General features: G+C 46.3%; 1 protein-coding gene across 7 annotated transcripts in view; it reads left to right on the top strand.

Annotated features, from left to right (window-relative positions):
* The first annotated feature begins 202 nt into the window (after positions 1-202).
* Positions 203-17,775, top strand: part of MYH10 (myosin heavy chain 10) — a 148,946-nt gene continuing 131,373 nt past the window's right edge. For 3 of the 7 annotated variants that reach the window (XM_019502017.1, XM_019502010.1, XM_019501971.1), the window contains exons 1-2: positions 203-292; positions 3,760-4,135. In XM_019502017.1, the coding sequence (XP_019357562.1) occupies positions 3,791-4,135 (345 nt within the window). In that variant the 5' untranslated portion in view covers positions 203-292; positions 3,760-3,790. Of the gene's footprint in view, positions 293-432; positions 531-1,709; positions 1,863-3,755; positions 4,136-17,775 lie in introns of those variants that run through there. The other 4 variants (XM_019501978.1, XM_019502001.1, XM_019501985.1 and 1 more) reach the window with 4 other exon arrangements.

Below are 17,775 nucleotides of genomic sequence, written 5' to 3'. Positions count from 1 at the left end.
GCTGTGGGGCGGGGCAAAGGAGGGGGAGGTGCTAGAATGGTAGCTTGGCGAGGTTGCTATGGCCTGGCTGGAGATGGGCTCTGGGGGGAACCAATGAGCATTGGCGCGGGGCTGGATGGACGTGGCTCCCGGCCAATGAAGGTGTTGGTACGGCCCGTGTGGGCGGGAGCAGTGGGGGCGGCAGGAGGAGGGGGGTGTCTGAGTGGCGCTAGAAGACCCCCGAGGAGGGGGCGGAGCGGGGAGTGTGCTGAGGGACTGGGCGGGAGGCGCCGGCTCTGGGGGTGCCGCGCAGGTGAGGGGTTGTCGGGGGGGATGTGTGGCGGGGTCCCGGCGGTCGCATGGTGCGCCGGGGGCGATGGCGCGCCCCCTCCCCCTTCGGTTCCCCGCCGCTGGGTGGGTGCGGGGGGGAGTGTCTCGGCAGACAAAGACCCCGCCGCTTCCTGGAGCCTCCCTCCCTCTCGCCTGCGAGCTGCTGCCGCCGGGGAGATCCGCGCGCTCCCTGCCCACCTCCTCGGGATCGATCATGCGAGGTGGCCATTTTCCCCATTTCCCCCTGCAGCCCGGGCGTGGGGTCCCCGGGGCGGGCGCTGCGCAGGGCTGGTGTGCGGGGCTGGAGGGGTCCGGCCGCGCCAGGATCGTGTCCTTCTTGCTGGGGGGGCGTGGGCGAGAGGTGGCCGTCCGCCGGCGTTTGGACCGGCAGATGCCACGGGCATCGGGCAGGGGGGTGGGAGGGAGGCGGTTTGTCTGCCCTGGGAAAACCGCGGTTCAAGTCGCAGAGCTGGGTCTTTTGTCCTTCGCTTGGGAAGTGGGATTTGTAGGCCCCTCGCTTCCCTCCCCAAGTCGTTGTGTTATTATTGAGCCTAAATTGGGGAAGGAGCCGGAGCTGGAAAATGGCTGGCTGGCACTCGGATGCTTTGGGAGAACAATAACGGTTTGAAGGGTGATCGTGTTTCTGCGGAGAACGAAGAATAGAGTCTCTGGATATTTCTGCCCTTGAAAACGCGGCGACTGCATTGAGCGCTGCCACTCCCCATCTCTGCGCTGCTTGCTCTCCTCTTGTGCAGTTAATTGTTAGTAAAATATGTGGGACTGTTGTAGTGTTTTTCTGAGGGCTGGATTTCTACATGTGAAAATGTAAGGTGTATTTTTTTAAATTTCACTCTCTAGTGGAAAGCCCTCAGTAAAGCAAACCACCCTTGATTTTGTTTTTTGTAGAGGTGTCCCTCTTTTGGCAAACTGAGCTTACCCAGAGCCGCCCAGCAACCTCTGAGTTGATGCCAGAAATGGAAATGTAACACTCCCCCCCCCTCAGTTTGTGGTCCCTTAATATTAAAATGCATATCAGTTTGATACTAGTTAACCTGCTCCTTAAGAATATATTCTGGATTAATTTTGATTATAAATTTCATTTGTTTCTGAGGTCTGGTTTTCATTAAACATAAGGTTGGAGGGAAATGGGACTAACTGATATTACAAGTGATAAATTTATAGGAAGCAACTTGCCAGGCAGACTTAATTTTTCTTGGTGGTGAGTGCCTTACAGAGGAAAGAAACTAGGCTGTTGCAGATCTCCTTATGCTACAGAGTGAAGTCATGATCTATCATATAAGAGATGAGTAGTTTTTTGGAATCTAGTGGAAGGTGCTCATGTTTTAAACTTGTCTTGACCTAAGCGATGGGTACAGTGTGGATAACAGCTCTCTTTCTAGCTGAGATAAAGAATCTGCTAGAACTCCTGCATCTGTGGCACTTCCTGCAGCCCATTTTCCATTTCTGCTAACAAAAATCTATTGATGCAAAACTGATGAACTTCCACACCATTTGAAAGAAGCATCACCAGATCAAAAGTTAACTGGAATATAGTAAGTGAAGCTGTTTGCTTCACAGCTCTGTAGTTGACTGAATGACCTCATGCTTGTTTTACCCTAGCCTCCTTTAACATTGTATCAAGTGGACTCGCTGTAGATCTGGACACAACTGTATGTATGCTCACTTGAGAGTAGATGTATGCAAGAATTTAATCTCCCAATGTACTGTAATATCTAAAATGGACCTTCACTACCTTTTACTCAACCACTTGTTAGCTTAGCTGATCCTTTGATATTCTAATGCCCTAAATGTTTGGAATAGTTTCAAATTTACTATAAAAATAATTCTGATTAATAAAGCAAGAGACTTAGTGACCTGAATACTTGGTGTGTAGTAAGAACTTCAATTTCTTTTTCTTTCTTTCTTTGCTTTTCCCTGTTCTAAAAAAAATAATCTGACTTGATCTTCTGGGTCTTAGGCACTTAAAGCTAAAATTGTATAGTTGGAGAACTTTTAATATAATGGCAGTTGCATGGAGATAGTGTCTTTTTCTGAATCTAATTCTGTCTTCTAGTCCAATGGTTCTCAACATTTTTGGACATGAGACACCCCTCTGAAAATGTCAGTCCTTGCTTTTCACTCCATCTTTTGACTACAGAAAAATAATAGAGTAATTCTTCTATTGCAAAGAACTCTTACTGCAGCAGGTCAGAATGTTTGAACACTGAATTCCTGTTTGAAAACTCTGGGTTGATCTTGTCAATGATGTTGGCACACCTAACAGTGCTAACGTGTGGCACCCTGTAGGACCCTTGAAAGGATCTCAGTTCACCCCATGGTACTATGGCACCCTGGCTGAGAATCGCAGTTTTAGTCTAAGGGACAAGATTGGTACAAGTTCAACAATGCTTATCAAGAGACTTCTTTCTCGGCTCCCCTCCAGTTCTTGTAGTAAAACTGAAATCAATTTCTTAGTTACTTTACATCTTTATACCTAAAATACTTTGAATTATATAGTTGGAGAGTTTGGAAAAACTTTAGAACAATAGAAGCTAATACTTATTGTAGTTGAAATAGCAGAAAGGTGAGATAAGGAAGGAGAGTGTGGTTACAACCTGCCACAACTCAATGTATAAGTACCTCTGAAGGAAAATACTCTAACTTTTCCTAAAGCTAAACTAAAAAAATTATCTTACTCTACTGCTTTGTGGTTTTTATCTGGTTATTTAATCAGAAATAGTTTTGGGGTGGCTTTTTGTATTTGGTTTTGGGTTTTTTGTTTTTTTGTTTTGTTTTGTTTTGTTTTTTACTAGGTGTAGGTCACCTTGTGGTAGGTCTCGGGCTCTGTTTCCTTTTAAACTTTACATAACCTAAATATTTACGTTACTGTTTTGTAAAGCTACTCTTGCTTTATGGTTGTGGCATTTTGAGGTCCCTGCTTACAATATATGGACTCAGTGCCGTAGCAAGTGGGGGGCGAGCGGGATGACTGCCCTGAGCACCTTGTTGGGGTGGGGGGCATGGGGAATGGGGGAAGGTGGCTTCTGCCACTGCGTATACTCCTGGACAAGCAGAGTGTGGTGGGAATGTGTGCCCCCTGGATTTGTGCACATGGTGAGGGTAGGCTGCTGCTGTTGGCTTTGTCCTGGGTGCCAGACTTCCTAGCCATGGTTCTTTCTGTCTCTCTTTCGTTTTAACAAAGGCCATTCCATGTGTTAATACTTAATAGTACTGCTATATACAAACTAAAATGATACTGTGTTCCTTATTTGGCAACATGAAACTCAATAACTTCAGGATTCTTTTATAAATGTACTGTAACTTAGACATCCAAAAAAAAGTAGTAATAAAATAGTTAACCAATATTTTCAAGTTCTGTGAAATACATTATGAAATAATGTATGCTGAAGTTTTACTTATGACTGATGTATCTCTTCTCTGTCCAACAAGGTGACTGCTAGTGGACACCTCTACTTCTGTAATGGCGCAGAGATCTGGACAGGAAGACCCAGAGAGGTATCTCTTTGTGGACAGGGCTGTAATCTACAACCCTGCCACCCAGGCTGACTGGACTGCTAAAAAATTGGTGTGGATACCTTCAGAGCGCCATGGTTTTGAGGCAGCCAGCATCAAGGAGGAGAGAGGTGATGAAGTGCTGGTTGAACTTGCAGAGAATGGAAAGAAAGCATTGGTCAATAAGGATGATATTCAAAAGATGAATCCCCCCAAATTCTCTAAAGTGGAAGACATGGCAGAATTAACTTGTTTAAATGAAGCTTCTGTATTGCATAATTTGAAGGATCGATATTATTCTGGACTCATCTATGTAAGTATTTGTCATTAAGTTCTCCTTTTAGAAATAGATGTAGTATTGATTTAGCCAAAATCCATCAAACTGCTTCATTTGTTTGTTTTTAATGTGGAAAAGAGGAAGTGTCCTCGCCTTTGGTTTGTGTTGGCCATGGACTCTTTCTGTGTTATACTGTTTATAGTCTTAAAGGCTACTGTAACACACAGAATAAATTCTTCTACTGAAATGCTATAACCAAGATGTGCTTTAAAGATATAATACTGATGACAAGTCTTGGGTGTGTTCCTAGTTAAGTATGTCTGAGGAAGTACTCTAAGTGACACAGTGAACAGTATCAAATAGCTAGCACAAGTTCACTAGAAAGCTTTCAAAATCTAACATAAATGAATTGCCATTTATTAATACAATGCATGAACAAGCTGTTTTGCTTTAGTCTGACTAGCTGCATGTTAAAGATGGTAATGAGATGTTGTGGTATCTTTAAATAATGTAGGGGTAGGAATGTTAAATGTTTCTTTTGGAATCCAATATAAACTTACTAGGCCAGGAAAGAATGTATTCACTGCTTAAAATAAACTGATAAGATACAGTTCTCTCTTTCAATGGGTTGGAAATAGAAAGTGAAACATCTAGTTTATCACTATCTTCCTTTGGAGTTAAGTCACACGGGGTGATTGCCTCCGCTTTGAAATAAAGCAATGGGGTCAATGTTACAAGAAGGTCTGTAGGACTATAGTAAGACTGGCATCTGTTCTCTTTGGCAAATTTGAATTGTCACTTGCCAAGTCAGAGTGTCTACAAGCTACAACTAGACTCCTTGTCAAAAAAGAAATGGTAACATCTGTTTGCTTGGCTCATTTTGGTAGGCACTAGTTCCAAACAAACTCAAACTTCTTCAATTCTTGCGTCCCGCTACTGGAGGGCTAACCTGTTTGGTTTTGAAATATTTCACATTGTTTTTATGACTAAACAAACTGGATGCTGACCAAGGAATTTCTATATGCACCGTGGGCTAGTACTTACAATGAAAACCTTAAATGTCAAAGTAGATGTAGTGTGAGGACTTGAACAACAAATATAGATATGAGTGCTTCTCTGGATAAAATTGAGAACCTGTCACTTTCTATTTAAATAAATGGTGCTGTGTTTTGAAACATTGTGTAATTGTGTGATGAATTTTAAAAATAACACTTCCATACAGGAGTTCATGTATTTACATATGATTTCATTTAACTTGTATGTAGCTGATATACCTATGCCTCATCTAATTCCAAAAAAGGCGCTTGTTTGTTTCCATTCTTTAATCTGACCATTGATGCTGTCTCTAAAAGTGGTCTGTGCTATCAGGATTTCTTGAGTCACATCATTGCTACTGCAACAGCATCTTACTAAAATAAGTTTTCCTTCAGTGTGGAAAGAGGAGAGCTTGAGATCAAGATGATGCCATAGTTTCATGAGGTAAACTAAAGATCGGAGTGAAGAGTTGTGTTAATGGATGCTACCCTTACCAAGAATAGTATTATTTTTTTCAGCCGGAGTGAATTGAGTTGAGGTCACAAGTTTGGTTAGTCAAAGCTATGAGCAGTTACCAAAGTATTAAAATTAAATAGTAAAGACAAATGAGAGCAGCAACAGCTGTTTTACAGTTAGGAAGAAGTAACTTCTTTGAAGGCAAAAAGAATATTCTCTGACGGTCAATTTTTTTTATTATAGTCTTTTTTTTTCTTATGAACTGGTTGTGTACAGTTGTATGAAATGCAGTGTTTGAATTTTGAAAAAAGTACAAAAGTGGCTATAATCACTCTACTAGGAGGTAACTGTCTGTGAGAGTGGATGGATCTCAGTTCCTTGGTTTGTTTTGCCTGCCCTCCCCCACCCCAGCAAAAGGTCTGGCCCTCGTCCATAAATCATAGTTCAAGACAAAAGCGGAAAAACTGCTGGGGCACTGGGAGGTGTCAAAGCTGGCTAATGCCAGCCAGAGTGACTTTTTAAGGCATTCTTTATCTGAGCTCAGTGGTTAAATCTTGAAAAGATGGTCACTGATAACTGAGGGTCATTCCCCCCCACCCCCTCCCTTTTATTTTATTTATTTGAACCATCCTTAGAACAGGGATTCTCAACCTCTTTCTTTCTCAGCTGCACCCCCACCCCAGCATGCTCCAAAAACATGTCATGGCCCACCTGTGCCACAAGAACAGTTTTCCTGCATATCCAGAAGATTAAAAGCCATATTAAATTGATAGTTATATAGTTAAACACACACAGTACATAATATAAAAAGAATAGGTGCAAAAAATGGCATTTGATGGGAAAAATGCATGTGTGTCCAGTGCAGAAGTATGAGCCCAGGTGTGTGCATTAAGCAGATGGGTGCATGTGTGCTTAGATCATTGGTCCCCAAACTTGAGGCACAGCCCAAATCAGGGTCACAGGGGTCCTCAGTAGGGTCGCGAAGGGCCCACATGCACACTCGCCCACGTCCTGGGAGTGGTGGGTGGGATGGAGCTACCGCACACGAAAGGTAACGGCAGCTCCCCTGCCATTTCCAGACTCCACTCCCAGCAGCCCCTGCAGCGCTGGGTCAGGAGGTCCTGTTGGTGACTAATTTAGGGTCGCAGCAGAAAAAGGTTGGGAACCACTGGCTGAGATGCATGCACTGGGTGCAGGCAGGTGTACGTGTACTCGGTGCAGAAGCGCAGGTGTCCAGGTGCATGCACTCGGGAGGTGAGCATGCATTTGTGCTCAGTGCAGAGATGCATGCACCAGGGAGGTAGGTGCACATGTACCTGGCCCAGAGGAGTATACTGGGGAGCTGGGTGTGCATATGTCCCCTGCAGAAGTATGTGTGCCCAGACCCATGAATTGGGGGCAGGCAGGTGTGGAGATACCCAGTACAGAGGTGCATGCACTCGGAAGGTGGCTGGGTATACGTGTATCCAGGGCAGAGGTGCAGGTGCCCAGGTGCATGCACGTGTACCATGCGGTGGGTGTGCTGGCGGGGATCCCATCTATCTGCCCACCCATGCTTATTGCTGCCTCCTGATAGGTGCCTTTGGTGTTGGTGCCACTGCTGCAGTAGGAAATGACAGGGATCTCATGGCTGAGCAGGGCACGCTTGTACTAGTGCGGGTGGCAGTGGGAGATGCAGTTTATTTTGGCAGACCCCCTGAAACTTCCTTGCGGACCCTCAGTTGTGAATTGCTGTTCTAGAAGATAGTTTTAATACTTTCTCTTTATCAGTCTGTTCAGTCCTCCTCCTTCCCTTCCCCTCCCCCCACAATTTTTGCTTGGACTACAGATGCTCCTGCAGTATTCCATATTTAATTTCAAATAAATAGTTTAGTGGTCTTCCTTGAGAGTTGATACCACTTCTGCATCTTTGTCTGGCAAGTTGTAATGCCAGTTGGGTGTAGCTGAAACTAATATATAGCCTCAAAGTCCCATTTTTGGAGGTGTAGATGGAGCTAACAATTATATCACACTAACAAACAAAACAAAACCATCAGTCCAAGATGTTAACTTACATTTACAAGATTCCATAGTAATACAAGGGTAGTATAACAGCAAGGATTTAGACCCTTCTTTTATCTAGGTTCAAAATTAGGGCAGTTTAGCTCATCTGTATTGCTACAGCAGGATACAGCATAACTACTGTGTGCCCCAGAGTAACAGCAGTTCCACCTCCCCTTTCTAAAATGCCTCAAAATGTATGTTTATCCACATCCTGAGATGGAGTGTTAACTTTGTCCCTCCTCAAGGGTAGCATTGTTACAGTCTATAATGCAGATGGGGAGAGGCTGTAGTGTAACTAGACTAAGATTTGGATAATGTTCTGTCCTTCCAGCACTGTCACACACAGCAATGAGAACATTCCTCCTGGCCTCTGAATAAATCTTGGGTACCTCCTTGATTTAAAAGGATAACTAATTTTTCAGCTTCCTGCCCACCAAGTACAGGACTTGGCTTTCTATTATAGAAAGTGGTGAGTCTTTCTTTTTATGTTGTGTAGCATTCACTGTCTTTCCTTCCCTCCCTGTTCCACCCTGCCCTGCTTTCCTTTACCTGTTTATAGCACCTGCTGCTTTCCTGGTCCAGCAGTGTTTTATTTTATTTTTGTTGGCGTTTTTCGGCTTTTTCCCAGTGAATGGCTTACTCTGACTGCTTTGGTTGTCTTTGCTGTAGTATCTTAAACTTCTTGAGGGTCCCAAATTATGGAACATTTAAAAGGAACTATAAGGTTTTCGGGATTCAGAGCAAATGTTACTTTTAGGCCCCCTCTACACTTTACATTTAAGGTGCGACTAAGCAGGTAACTGCATCTTAAGTTGTGACCCAGCTACATGTTCAGCCAATTTTAATAGCATGATAAAACAAGGCTAGGGCCAGCATTCTCTATGCTTTGAGCCCTGCAGCCCACACTGGATGCAGGGCTGGCAGTTAGGAATGCTGCCCCTGCAGTGAGCCCTGCCAAACCCCATCAGCCACGGTGTTCACAGCCACAGCAGCCAGTGCAGAGAGGGAGCCTGGGATTATGCGCCATGCTTTCCCTTCACTGGCAGTAAAGTGCAGTGGGATCTAATTTGCAATTCCACAATTGCGCCTCCTGCCATACATGTGTAGCATGGCAGGAGGCATGGTTGTGTGGTTTGCACATTACATCTCATTGCACTTTTACCTGCATGTGTAGAGGGGCCCTTATTATGCCTGTACCTGCTTTGCTTCGTGTGATGGCACTCTGGGACCTCTGCTTAAGCTTTTAGAGACAGCATTTTGGTAACTACTGCACAGAAGCTGGGGATGATGCTTATTTACTGTGCCTTCAATCTCAAGACTCTATTGGGGTATATAGCCAAACTTTAGGATCTGGCTTTAAAGCTCAAACTAAAGTGGAAGTTGCTTGGAGCTCTTAAACTGATCAGATTCTCTGCACATCTCTTCAGGGCATTGTCCTGATTGCTCCATAATTATCAGGGACCAACAAAGATTGTATCTTCATGACAAAAGTAGTTGTGTTTGTATTTAAAAGCTCCAGACTCAAGATTTCCTGTGAATGTTGTGACTACTGATTTGATGCAGTCTGTAGAAAAACAAACAGACTTTTGATATATGAAGAGAAACCTTTAAAATTCATTAAGAACACATTTTAGCAGATCTGTAAAATGAGACCTGATTTGTACATGGAGATACCATATTGTTTAGTTTTGGGGTCCAGATATGCTAGAGGGGAAAAATTCCTCAAAACAACTGGTCACATCTTAGTAAGTGGTGGGCATAACAGTGGCAAGTAGTTAAAGATCTAACTTTTCTAGGCTGAACCTTCTGGTGAAAAGAAAGAGAAAACAATGTTGCTAATGGAAGAAAATACTGTGAATTTGAGCCCTTGCATGTTCTAGATGGTTAATAGAGAGCTCCTCATCTTCCAAAGAAGTTACTGGAATAGAAGCAAGTTGCATTGAATAATATGGGAGGCTTTTTATCCAAGGTAGAAATTGGTATTTGCAAACTAGAGTGGAACCCCCTGTGTAGTATGTATTGGAGTGGGTGAAGAAATGAGCGGTCTAAAAAAAATGAGCGTTGAAACTGTTGTTATATTTCACACTTGATGTTATGGCAGTCAATATTTAGAACTTAACTTTAATTTATTAAAAATGGCTTGAATACAGTTTTTACTTAAATCTAGCCACTACATGTCTACTGAAACTTTTAAAGGGAAAAAAAACCCAATTGGACTAAAGGAAGCTGTTGGCTAAGCACCTGGAACCAATAGCAGTAGCTACTTTTGCAAGTGTAGAGATTTGTTTTCTTCATTTCAATGACTAGTGCCTTTCATAGCTAAGAAAATCAATGCATTAATTAAAGAAAAAGGAAAGCTGGTTTTCTTCTTCAATCTGTGAATAAAAATGAAGACTAAAGGATAAGATCATAGCATCATAGAAAGTTAGGGTTGGAAGGGACCTCAGGAGGTTACCTAGTCCAAACCCCTACTCCAAAGGAGGATCATCCCTGCCAAGGCTTTGTCTAGCTGGGTCTTAAAAACCCCCAAGGATGGAAAGTCCACAACCTCTCTGTGTAACCTGTTCCAGTGTGTTACCACCCTCCTAGTAAGATTTCCCCCCCCCCCCAATACCTAACCTAAACTTTTCTTGCTATAACTTGAGACCATTGCTTCTTGTTCTGTCATCTGCCACCACTGAGAACAGTCTAGCTCCATCCTCTCTGGAACCCCCACTTCGGTTATTTGAAGGCTGCTATTAAATCTACCCTCAGTTTTCTCTTCTGCAGATTAAATAAGCCCAGCTCACTCAACCTGTCCTCCATAAATCATGCACCTCAGCTCCTGAACCATTTTCATTGTCCTGTGCTTGACTCTTTCCAATTCATCCACAACCTTTCTTTAGTGGGAGGCTCAGAACTGGACACAGTACTCCAGATGTGGCCCCACCAGTGTAAAAAAGAGGAATAATCACTTCCCTTGATCTGCTGGCAGTGCTCAAACTAATGCAGCCCAGTATGCCGTTAGCCTTCTTGGCAACAAGGGCACAATGACTTATCCATCTTATTGTCTGCTGTAACCCCCAGGTCCTTTTCTGCAGAGTTACTGCTTAGAGAGTCACTCCCCAGCCTGTACCAGTGCATGGGATTGTTCTGTCCTAAGTGCAGGACTCTGCGCTTGTCGTTTGTTGAACCTTATGAGATTTCTTTTGGTCCAATCCTCCAAGTTGTTGAGGTCTCTCTGAATCCTAGTCCTACCCTCCACTTATCTACTACTCCCCCCAGCTTGATGTCATCCATAAACTTGCTGGGGGTGCACTTCATCCCATCTTCCAAGTTGTTGATGAAATAATTTGAACAAAACTGGTCCAAGGACCAACCCTGGGACATTCCAGTTGATGCTGGCTGCCAGCTAGGCATAGAGCCATTGATTTACTCCCTTTTGAACTTTACAATTTAGCCAGTTTTCCATCTACTGTATGGTTCATTCATCCAACCTGCACTGCAGGCAGTGCCCGCCTTTGAGACACACTGGGCCCTTGAGGGAGCGCTGTGCCATGTGGAGGACGGCTGTCTTAAATGCGCGCTCTGATGTCATGACTGGTCTGGGTGACCGGGCTGGCTTGGTGTCGGACTATGACTTCCAGCTCGTGTCGCGTCCTGGGCCCTCACCAGGCTGCTTTTTTGCTTTCTTTTTGTGTGGGAAGTTTGAAGGTTTTTGTTATGTGTATGATTGGATGGAGCAGGGTACGAATTATTTATTTATAGTTATGACCGTGTGGCCGGCACTCTTTACGATATCATTGCATTCAAACACATCACACCATGACAGGAAGAGTTGGTCTCAACACTTGCATTATGAAGTTGGCCCCAGCACTCTCCAAAAACTTCCTGGATTGGGTTTGCACTGCTATATTGCTCTTCCAGCAGATGTTAGGGTGATTTGGAGTCCCCCATGAGAACTAGGGCTTCTGATTTGGGAAACTTCTTCAATCTGTTTTTGAAGAAAGCCTCATCCTGCAATTCCTTCTGGTCTGGTGGTCTATAGCGCATACATACCACAACATCACCCTTGTTGTTCTCCCCTCTCACCCTAACCCAGACACTTTCAACAGGCCTATCTGTAGTTTCATACTGGAGCTCTAAACAATCATATAACTCTTCTATGTAAACAGTTTATTACCCATCCATGACAGTCTTCCAGTCATTTGAGCTATCCCCACAAGTCTGTTATTCCAGTCATTTCATAGTTCTGTGACTGCAGGGACTTCCAGTTCTTGCTTGTTTTCTGGGCTGCGTGCATTCATGTACAGACACCTGAGGTAACTAGTTAATTGCCCTACTTCTTCAGGAAAAACAAGAAGGTCTCCCCTGTTGCCCCTTCCTACTTGTGCTTCCTCCAGGTCACCTGTTTCCCCACTTACCTCAGGGCTTTGGTCTCCGTCCCTTGGTGAATCTAGTTTAAAGCCCTTCTCACCAGGTTAGCAAACCTGCGTGCAAAGATGTTCTTCACTTTGTCAGATTGATCTTCTGTCTTCCTAGCGGTCCTACTTGGAACGACACCCCATGGTCAAAGAAACCAAATCCCTCCTGGCAACAGTCATCTGTGCAGCCACGTGTTGATCTGCAGGATGCATCCACTACTGCCCTGGGAAAATACCACCTTAGCCCAGTAATCACTTTTGATCTGCTCAGGGTCACCTATGGCAGTATCTTTGGTGCCCACATGGATGAGCAGCAGGGGTCGTATTCTGCATTTTCAGTTTTTATTACAAAAAGAAAAAAAAAAATTACGGGAATTTTTTGGGGTTTATCTTCCAAACATAAAAATTGGGTTGAAATCAGGATAAAAGGAAGAAGAGAGAAAAAATCGGTTTAAATTGGGGAAAATAATACGTTCCCATGAGGGTGAGAGAGGGAGTAAGGCTGAGACTAGAAAAGGGGGCAGGGGAGGGGTGCAACACACTTTAGCGGCTGCTCCTGGGGTTGCAGCAGGGAGGAACTGTCAGTGGGCATGGGACGGAGGGGCATGGCTCTTGCTGCTACACGCATCCTGGGAGGGCTGCAGGCTGGGGGGTTGCGCTGGGCTCTTCCCAGGGATCTGCGTGTGGGACCAGAGCAGGCTGCTGCCCACTCCGAACACCACTTGGTGCCTGGTGTTGGCTCCAGACTGCAGTGGCAGCCTGCTTTCATCTTGCACACAGATCCAAGGGCACGCACCCCCTGGGAAGAGCCTGGCCCAGCCCAAAGCCCTCCCAGGGTGCACGTAGCAGCAAGAGTCATGCCCTGCATACACTTACAGTTCCTTTTGCAGCTGGTGTCAGCTGCTTCCAGAACCACTGCAGCAGGGGCTGGGGTGAGTGGGAACAAGCAGAGCCCTGGAGGGCACAGGTCATGGCACAGCTTGTCCACATTCACCCCATCCCACGCTGCAGCAGCCCTGGGAGCGGCTGACGCCTGCAGCCGCTGGGCTGCGCCATGCCCTGGGTGCTGGGAGTTGTGAGCCCCACTGTAGGGACAGGCAGGAGAGCCCAGTCCCACTCCCCTGCAGCGGGTTCTGCACCCAGCACCTCCACCTGGGGGTGCGGGGCTCCTGGCTCTGATCCCAGGTGGGCTGGGAAGTGCTGGGGTAGTGCCCCACCCCCATCTCCCTGTCCAGCTGTGCACCACTCCCCCCCCCAAGCAGCAGGGCATCCTGGCAGCAGGGGGTAGGGGTGTGAACGCAGCTAGGGAAGAAAGCGCCATGAGCATCCCACCACTGAAATTCTGGTTAGTAAAATCCCAGATGACAGGGATTTGACTGTACCCAGTAAAACTGAGTGAACTGAAAAATGAGTATAAATCAGTAAAAAACAAATAACTTCAATTAAAAAAAAATCAGGTTATTTATCAGTGAAAATTGGTAAAAACTGAAAATGCGGAACACTAAGCCTGGGGTAGTAGTCAGAGGGCCCGATAAGTCTCAGTAATCCTTCCATGATTTCTTGGATCCAGGCAAGCAGCAGACTTCCCAAGACAACAGGTTGAGCTGGCAGATGGATTTGTCTGTTCCCTGTGAAAGGGAGTTTCCAAATACCACCACATGTTGCTTCCTCTTGGTAGCAGTAGTCTCAATCCTTCCAACTTTGGCTATGCCTTGCCTGGCCTGGACTCTTCCACCAACAGATTGTGCTTCTCCTGTTCTGTTGCTAGGGATCCATATCTGTTCTCTAGGCAAATCACTGCAGGTAGACATGAAGACTTCTACTTGCTGCCAGAAGTCACAAGCTTCCAGTTCTCACCTTCCGGGGAGTCTGCATCCTCTTCCTTCTCTAGTGCTGCCTCTGGCAGTCCTTCCTCTATAGGAGGGTTTTCAACCTTTTTTTTTTTTTTTTTTAAGCAGGGTACTCCTTCTGGACACAGAGGTTTGGGGGGTGGGAGGGCAGTGCTGACAGACGGCCAGCCGAAGCCGGCAGCATGGCGAGCTTGCACATGCCTGCCACCGCCACCTATGCACTGCTGGGCCGTCGCTGCTGGGTGCTGCTTTCCCACGTCCAAGTATACCCACTTCTCTGTGCTGCCAGCTTTGTGTCCGGCCAGATGTCAGCACACCCTCCTCCTGTGGTGTGTGGTGGTGGCGCTGAGTGTATAGATGTGGATAGCCACCACGTGCAAGCTCCCCACCCCTTCCCCCCCACCCCCCCAGCATGCAGCGGCAGAGGTCCTGCCGGCTGGCCAGCTGTGAAGCTGGCGGCATGGAGAAGCGAGGATACTTGAGCGCAGGAAAGTGGTACGCAGTGCTGGGCAGCAGTGGTATGGAGTGATGAATGGCACCAGCAGCAGCCCTGCTCCGCCCCCCCCACCATGCTGCTGTTTCCCAGGTACCCCTGCTTCTCCGCACCAACACCTCTGTCCAGCAGGCTGTCGGCAACGCCCCCCTCCCACCCAGCCAGCTAGGCGCAAACCCAGTGGCATGGAGAAGTGGGGGTACTTGGGCACAGGGGAACTGCAGTGCGGGGTGATGGATGGCGGCCGTCACTTCCCAAGTAACACGACTTCTCTTTGCTGCTGCTATGCACCCCCCGGGACCTTCCCAAGTACCCCCAGGGGTATGCATACCCCTAGTTTGAGGTCCTCATGGTAGAGGATGCTTTGGAGCCTTACCACATCTTTCTGTAGCTCTTGCCTGTTTCCTAAGGGACACCACCAGGAGGCATCGCACACATCACAGGCACTCACCCACCTGGCTGTCACTGGAAGGAACCTGCAAGCTGCAGTCTCCACAGCACCAGATCAGGATCTGGGTGGAAGCCTTGACTGTGAGCAGTCCTCCCTGGACAGACCTCACTGGTACAAGCAGAGACAATGGCACTGGTTCTGGCATCTCCTTGCTCAGTTAAGTGGGAAATGGATGACCTGGAGGAAGCACAAGCAGGAGGAGACCTTCTAATTCTTCCTGAGAAAGTAGGGCATTTGGCTAGTTGCCTCCTCATCTGGTGGTCTGTAGGACACACCCACCATTACATACCCCTGTTGCTCTTCCCTCAGCAGATAATTTGAAAATCTTATGCTCTATGGGCAGTTTATGGAGTGATGAATCAGTGCATCAATTTAAGGTACTGCAATGAAAAATCTGTATAGCAGCCAGTTGGTTGAGGAGCCATCTTGCTTGGTCAAGTATTTTCATAAGCTCTTTGAACATTATTTCTATAAGTGAACTGTTAGATAAAATATAGGAACCTTTTCTCAACTTCTGTAAGGCTTGAGCTCATAAGACAACTGTATCGAGTTTAGAGGAAAGGCTGCACAAGGAGAAATAAATTGTGGCTAAAAATGGATCAGAAGCGGGCGCAGAAAGTGTCATTGACCTTTGAGTATAATTGCAAAAGAAGAGTGAATGTCAAAATCAATACTTTTTTTTTTTTTTTAAATAACTTGGAACAGGAGGTCTGTCTTGTATAGCACAGTATGCTGACCTACAGGTGCCTTTCCTTCAGTCACAAAGTCTGAAAGGTAATGTTATAGCAAAATGATAATAGGATGTTTCTGTGCAGTGGGCCAGAAACTAGATTTTAATTGCGTTGTACCATAACTAATGGAATGGAAGCCTTGGGTGCTACCACAGTCTAATTATAGATTGTAATGAGGTGAATCTGAAATGTTTTGCTCCTAACAGAAGAATTGTGGATAAATGTTTAAGCCTTTCAATCAAGATGCTTTGGTTGCTCAAGCCTGTTTAGTATGTTACAGACATCAAAATTAACTGTTTGCCTAGCACACTGTATACAATGGCATTTAAAGAACCATCTGGCTTGCATTTGTCATGTTGCAATGAGAGAGCAACTTGGATGACAGCACAATAATACTAGATTTCTGCTCTTTTGTGTTTATAGTGTACCAGCCTTACTGGGAGGTGGGTGGGGGGGCTATGGGAACTCCAGTGTAGCCAAGGTTTATACCAGGGGAGGGCAGTTATTTCAGGTGGAGGGCTGTTTACCCAGTTTTGGCAGACTGTCGAGGGCCACATGGGTAGCCCTGCCCTTGACAGGTGCCCTGCCCCCCCCCCATCACCATTTTTGGGACCAATGTCCCAGGGCCTGCACCAGTGGGGCCCAAAGCAGGGCACAGGCTGGCAGGGGTTGGTGGAGCCAGGCTGGGCTGCACCAGCAGGGAAAGGGGGGAGCTGGCTCAGCTCCATAGAGCCCCTGCCCGCTGGGACCCTGCACTCCTGCCACCCTGCTCTGGGCCCAGCCGGCCCTGGGCCTGGGACACCAGTGTGGGCCCCGTGCTCCCACTGACTCCTGCACCTGCTCACTCCCAGTGCCCCCCCCCCCCCAGCCCCATGGTACAGGCGGGGGGCAGCACAGAGCCCCGACTCTCTGCTTGCTGGCAGGGAAGAAGCTGATGCAGAGCACGGGGCAAAGTGGCCCTTCACCCGCCCCTTGGCTGGCACTCCCTGTTGCAGGCGCTCGCAGCCCACGCAGGGCTGTCTGGAGCAGGCACAGGCAGCCCCACGCAGGCTGCAAGCGGCTACAGCAGGGCACGCTGGCCACGGGGCAGGGAAGGGCCTCTAACCCCCATGCAGGGAAGGAGCCCAGGGAAAAGCTGAGCTCGGGGTGCGGGGAAAAGTGGCCTCTTGCCCGCCCCATGGCCGGCGCTCCCTGCTGCAGCTGCTTGCAGCCCGCAGGCACAGGCAGCCCCGCGTGGGCCACTTTTTTTTTCTCCCCCCATGCTCAGCTTTTCCCCAGGGTCCTCCCCTGCCCTGAACCAAGGGCAGATAAATATTAATTTTCTAAATTTTTTAGGGGCCCCATAGGCTGGATCCGGCCCGCAGGCCGTATTTTGCCCACCCGTGGTTTATATCAAAGCCAGAAGTGGGGTTTGTTTGGTTTTCTTTTTTCAAGTCAGCAATTTAAACCCACCAAAGTTGAAATTTTATACTGTATAGTTTTTATATAGTTGAACACCACAGATGGCCGACGATAAGGTTAGGATTCTTTAAACTTGTTCATGTTCTTTTTCTTAACCCTATGGCACTAAAAGGCAAGGCACTGTCAGAATATAAACTCCCATGCTATGGGGTAATGGTATAATGAACTCTGAATATATTTGGTTACAGATTATTTAGATAGTACCTCTTTATTGGCAAGATTGCTATGTAAAATATAACACAGTTGCCAGTTAACTCTGTGCCAAGAACCTTAGTGCTCCATCATTGGATAGTATAACAAAATCCAAATTACTAAATGATATACTGTTGGCTAAAGACTTGTAAGCATCTGGAAGCATTCAAGCTCCACAATTAGTGGCTTGAAGGAGACTCTTGTAAAACAAGCCTCTATCATAGCACTGCTTTGGTGTTTGTCTCTGGAACTTTGCCAAGAGAGAGTACATTCTAGCATTCCTGATCTCTCTCAACTGATACTGCTTATATCCTGTTCTTCAGCAAAACAAAACTTTGTACAATCCAAATTGTACAACAATCCAATGCCTGTTTTGAAATTAAATTTTTAATCGTAGGTTGAACCAAAATCTTTGTTTGGCTTTACATACAGGCATTTATAATTTTAACAGACTCTGTTAAACTTGCTTTGGAGCTGTAGCCAATAAGACTTAAGATTGCACAGTGGTTTTCATTCCGACTCCTTGGGTAAAGAGGTAGTTCAGCCTTCTGCCTGACTTCA

This window comes from Gavialis gangeticus, unplaced genomic scaffold (genome assembly GCF_001723915.1).
Source record: "Gavialis gangeticus isolate Ggan-Ray unplaced genomic scaffold, GavGan_comp1, whole genome shotgun sequence".
In the NCBI taxonomy this organism is placed as follows: domain Eukaryota; kingdom Metazoa; phylum Chordata; order Crocodylia; family Gavialidae; genus Gavialis; species Gavialis gangeticus.
Note: the sequence above shows the minus strand (reverse complement) of the source record. Positions and strands in the feature narration are given on the sequence as shown.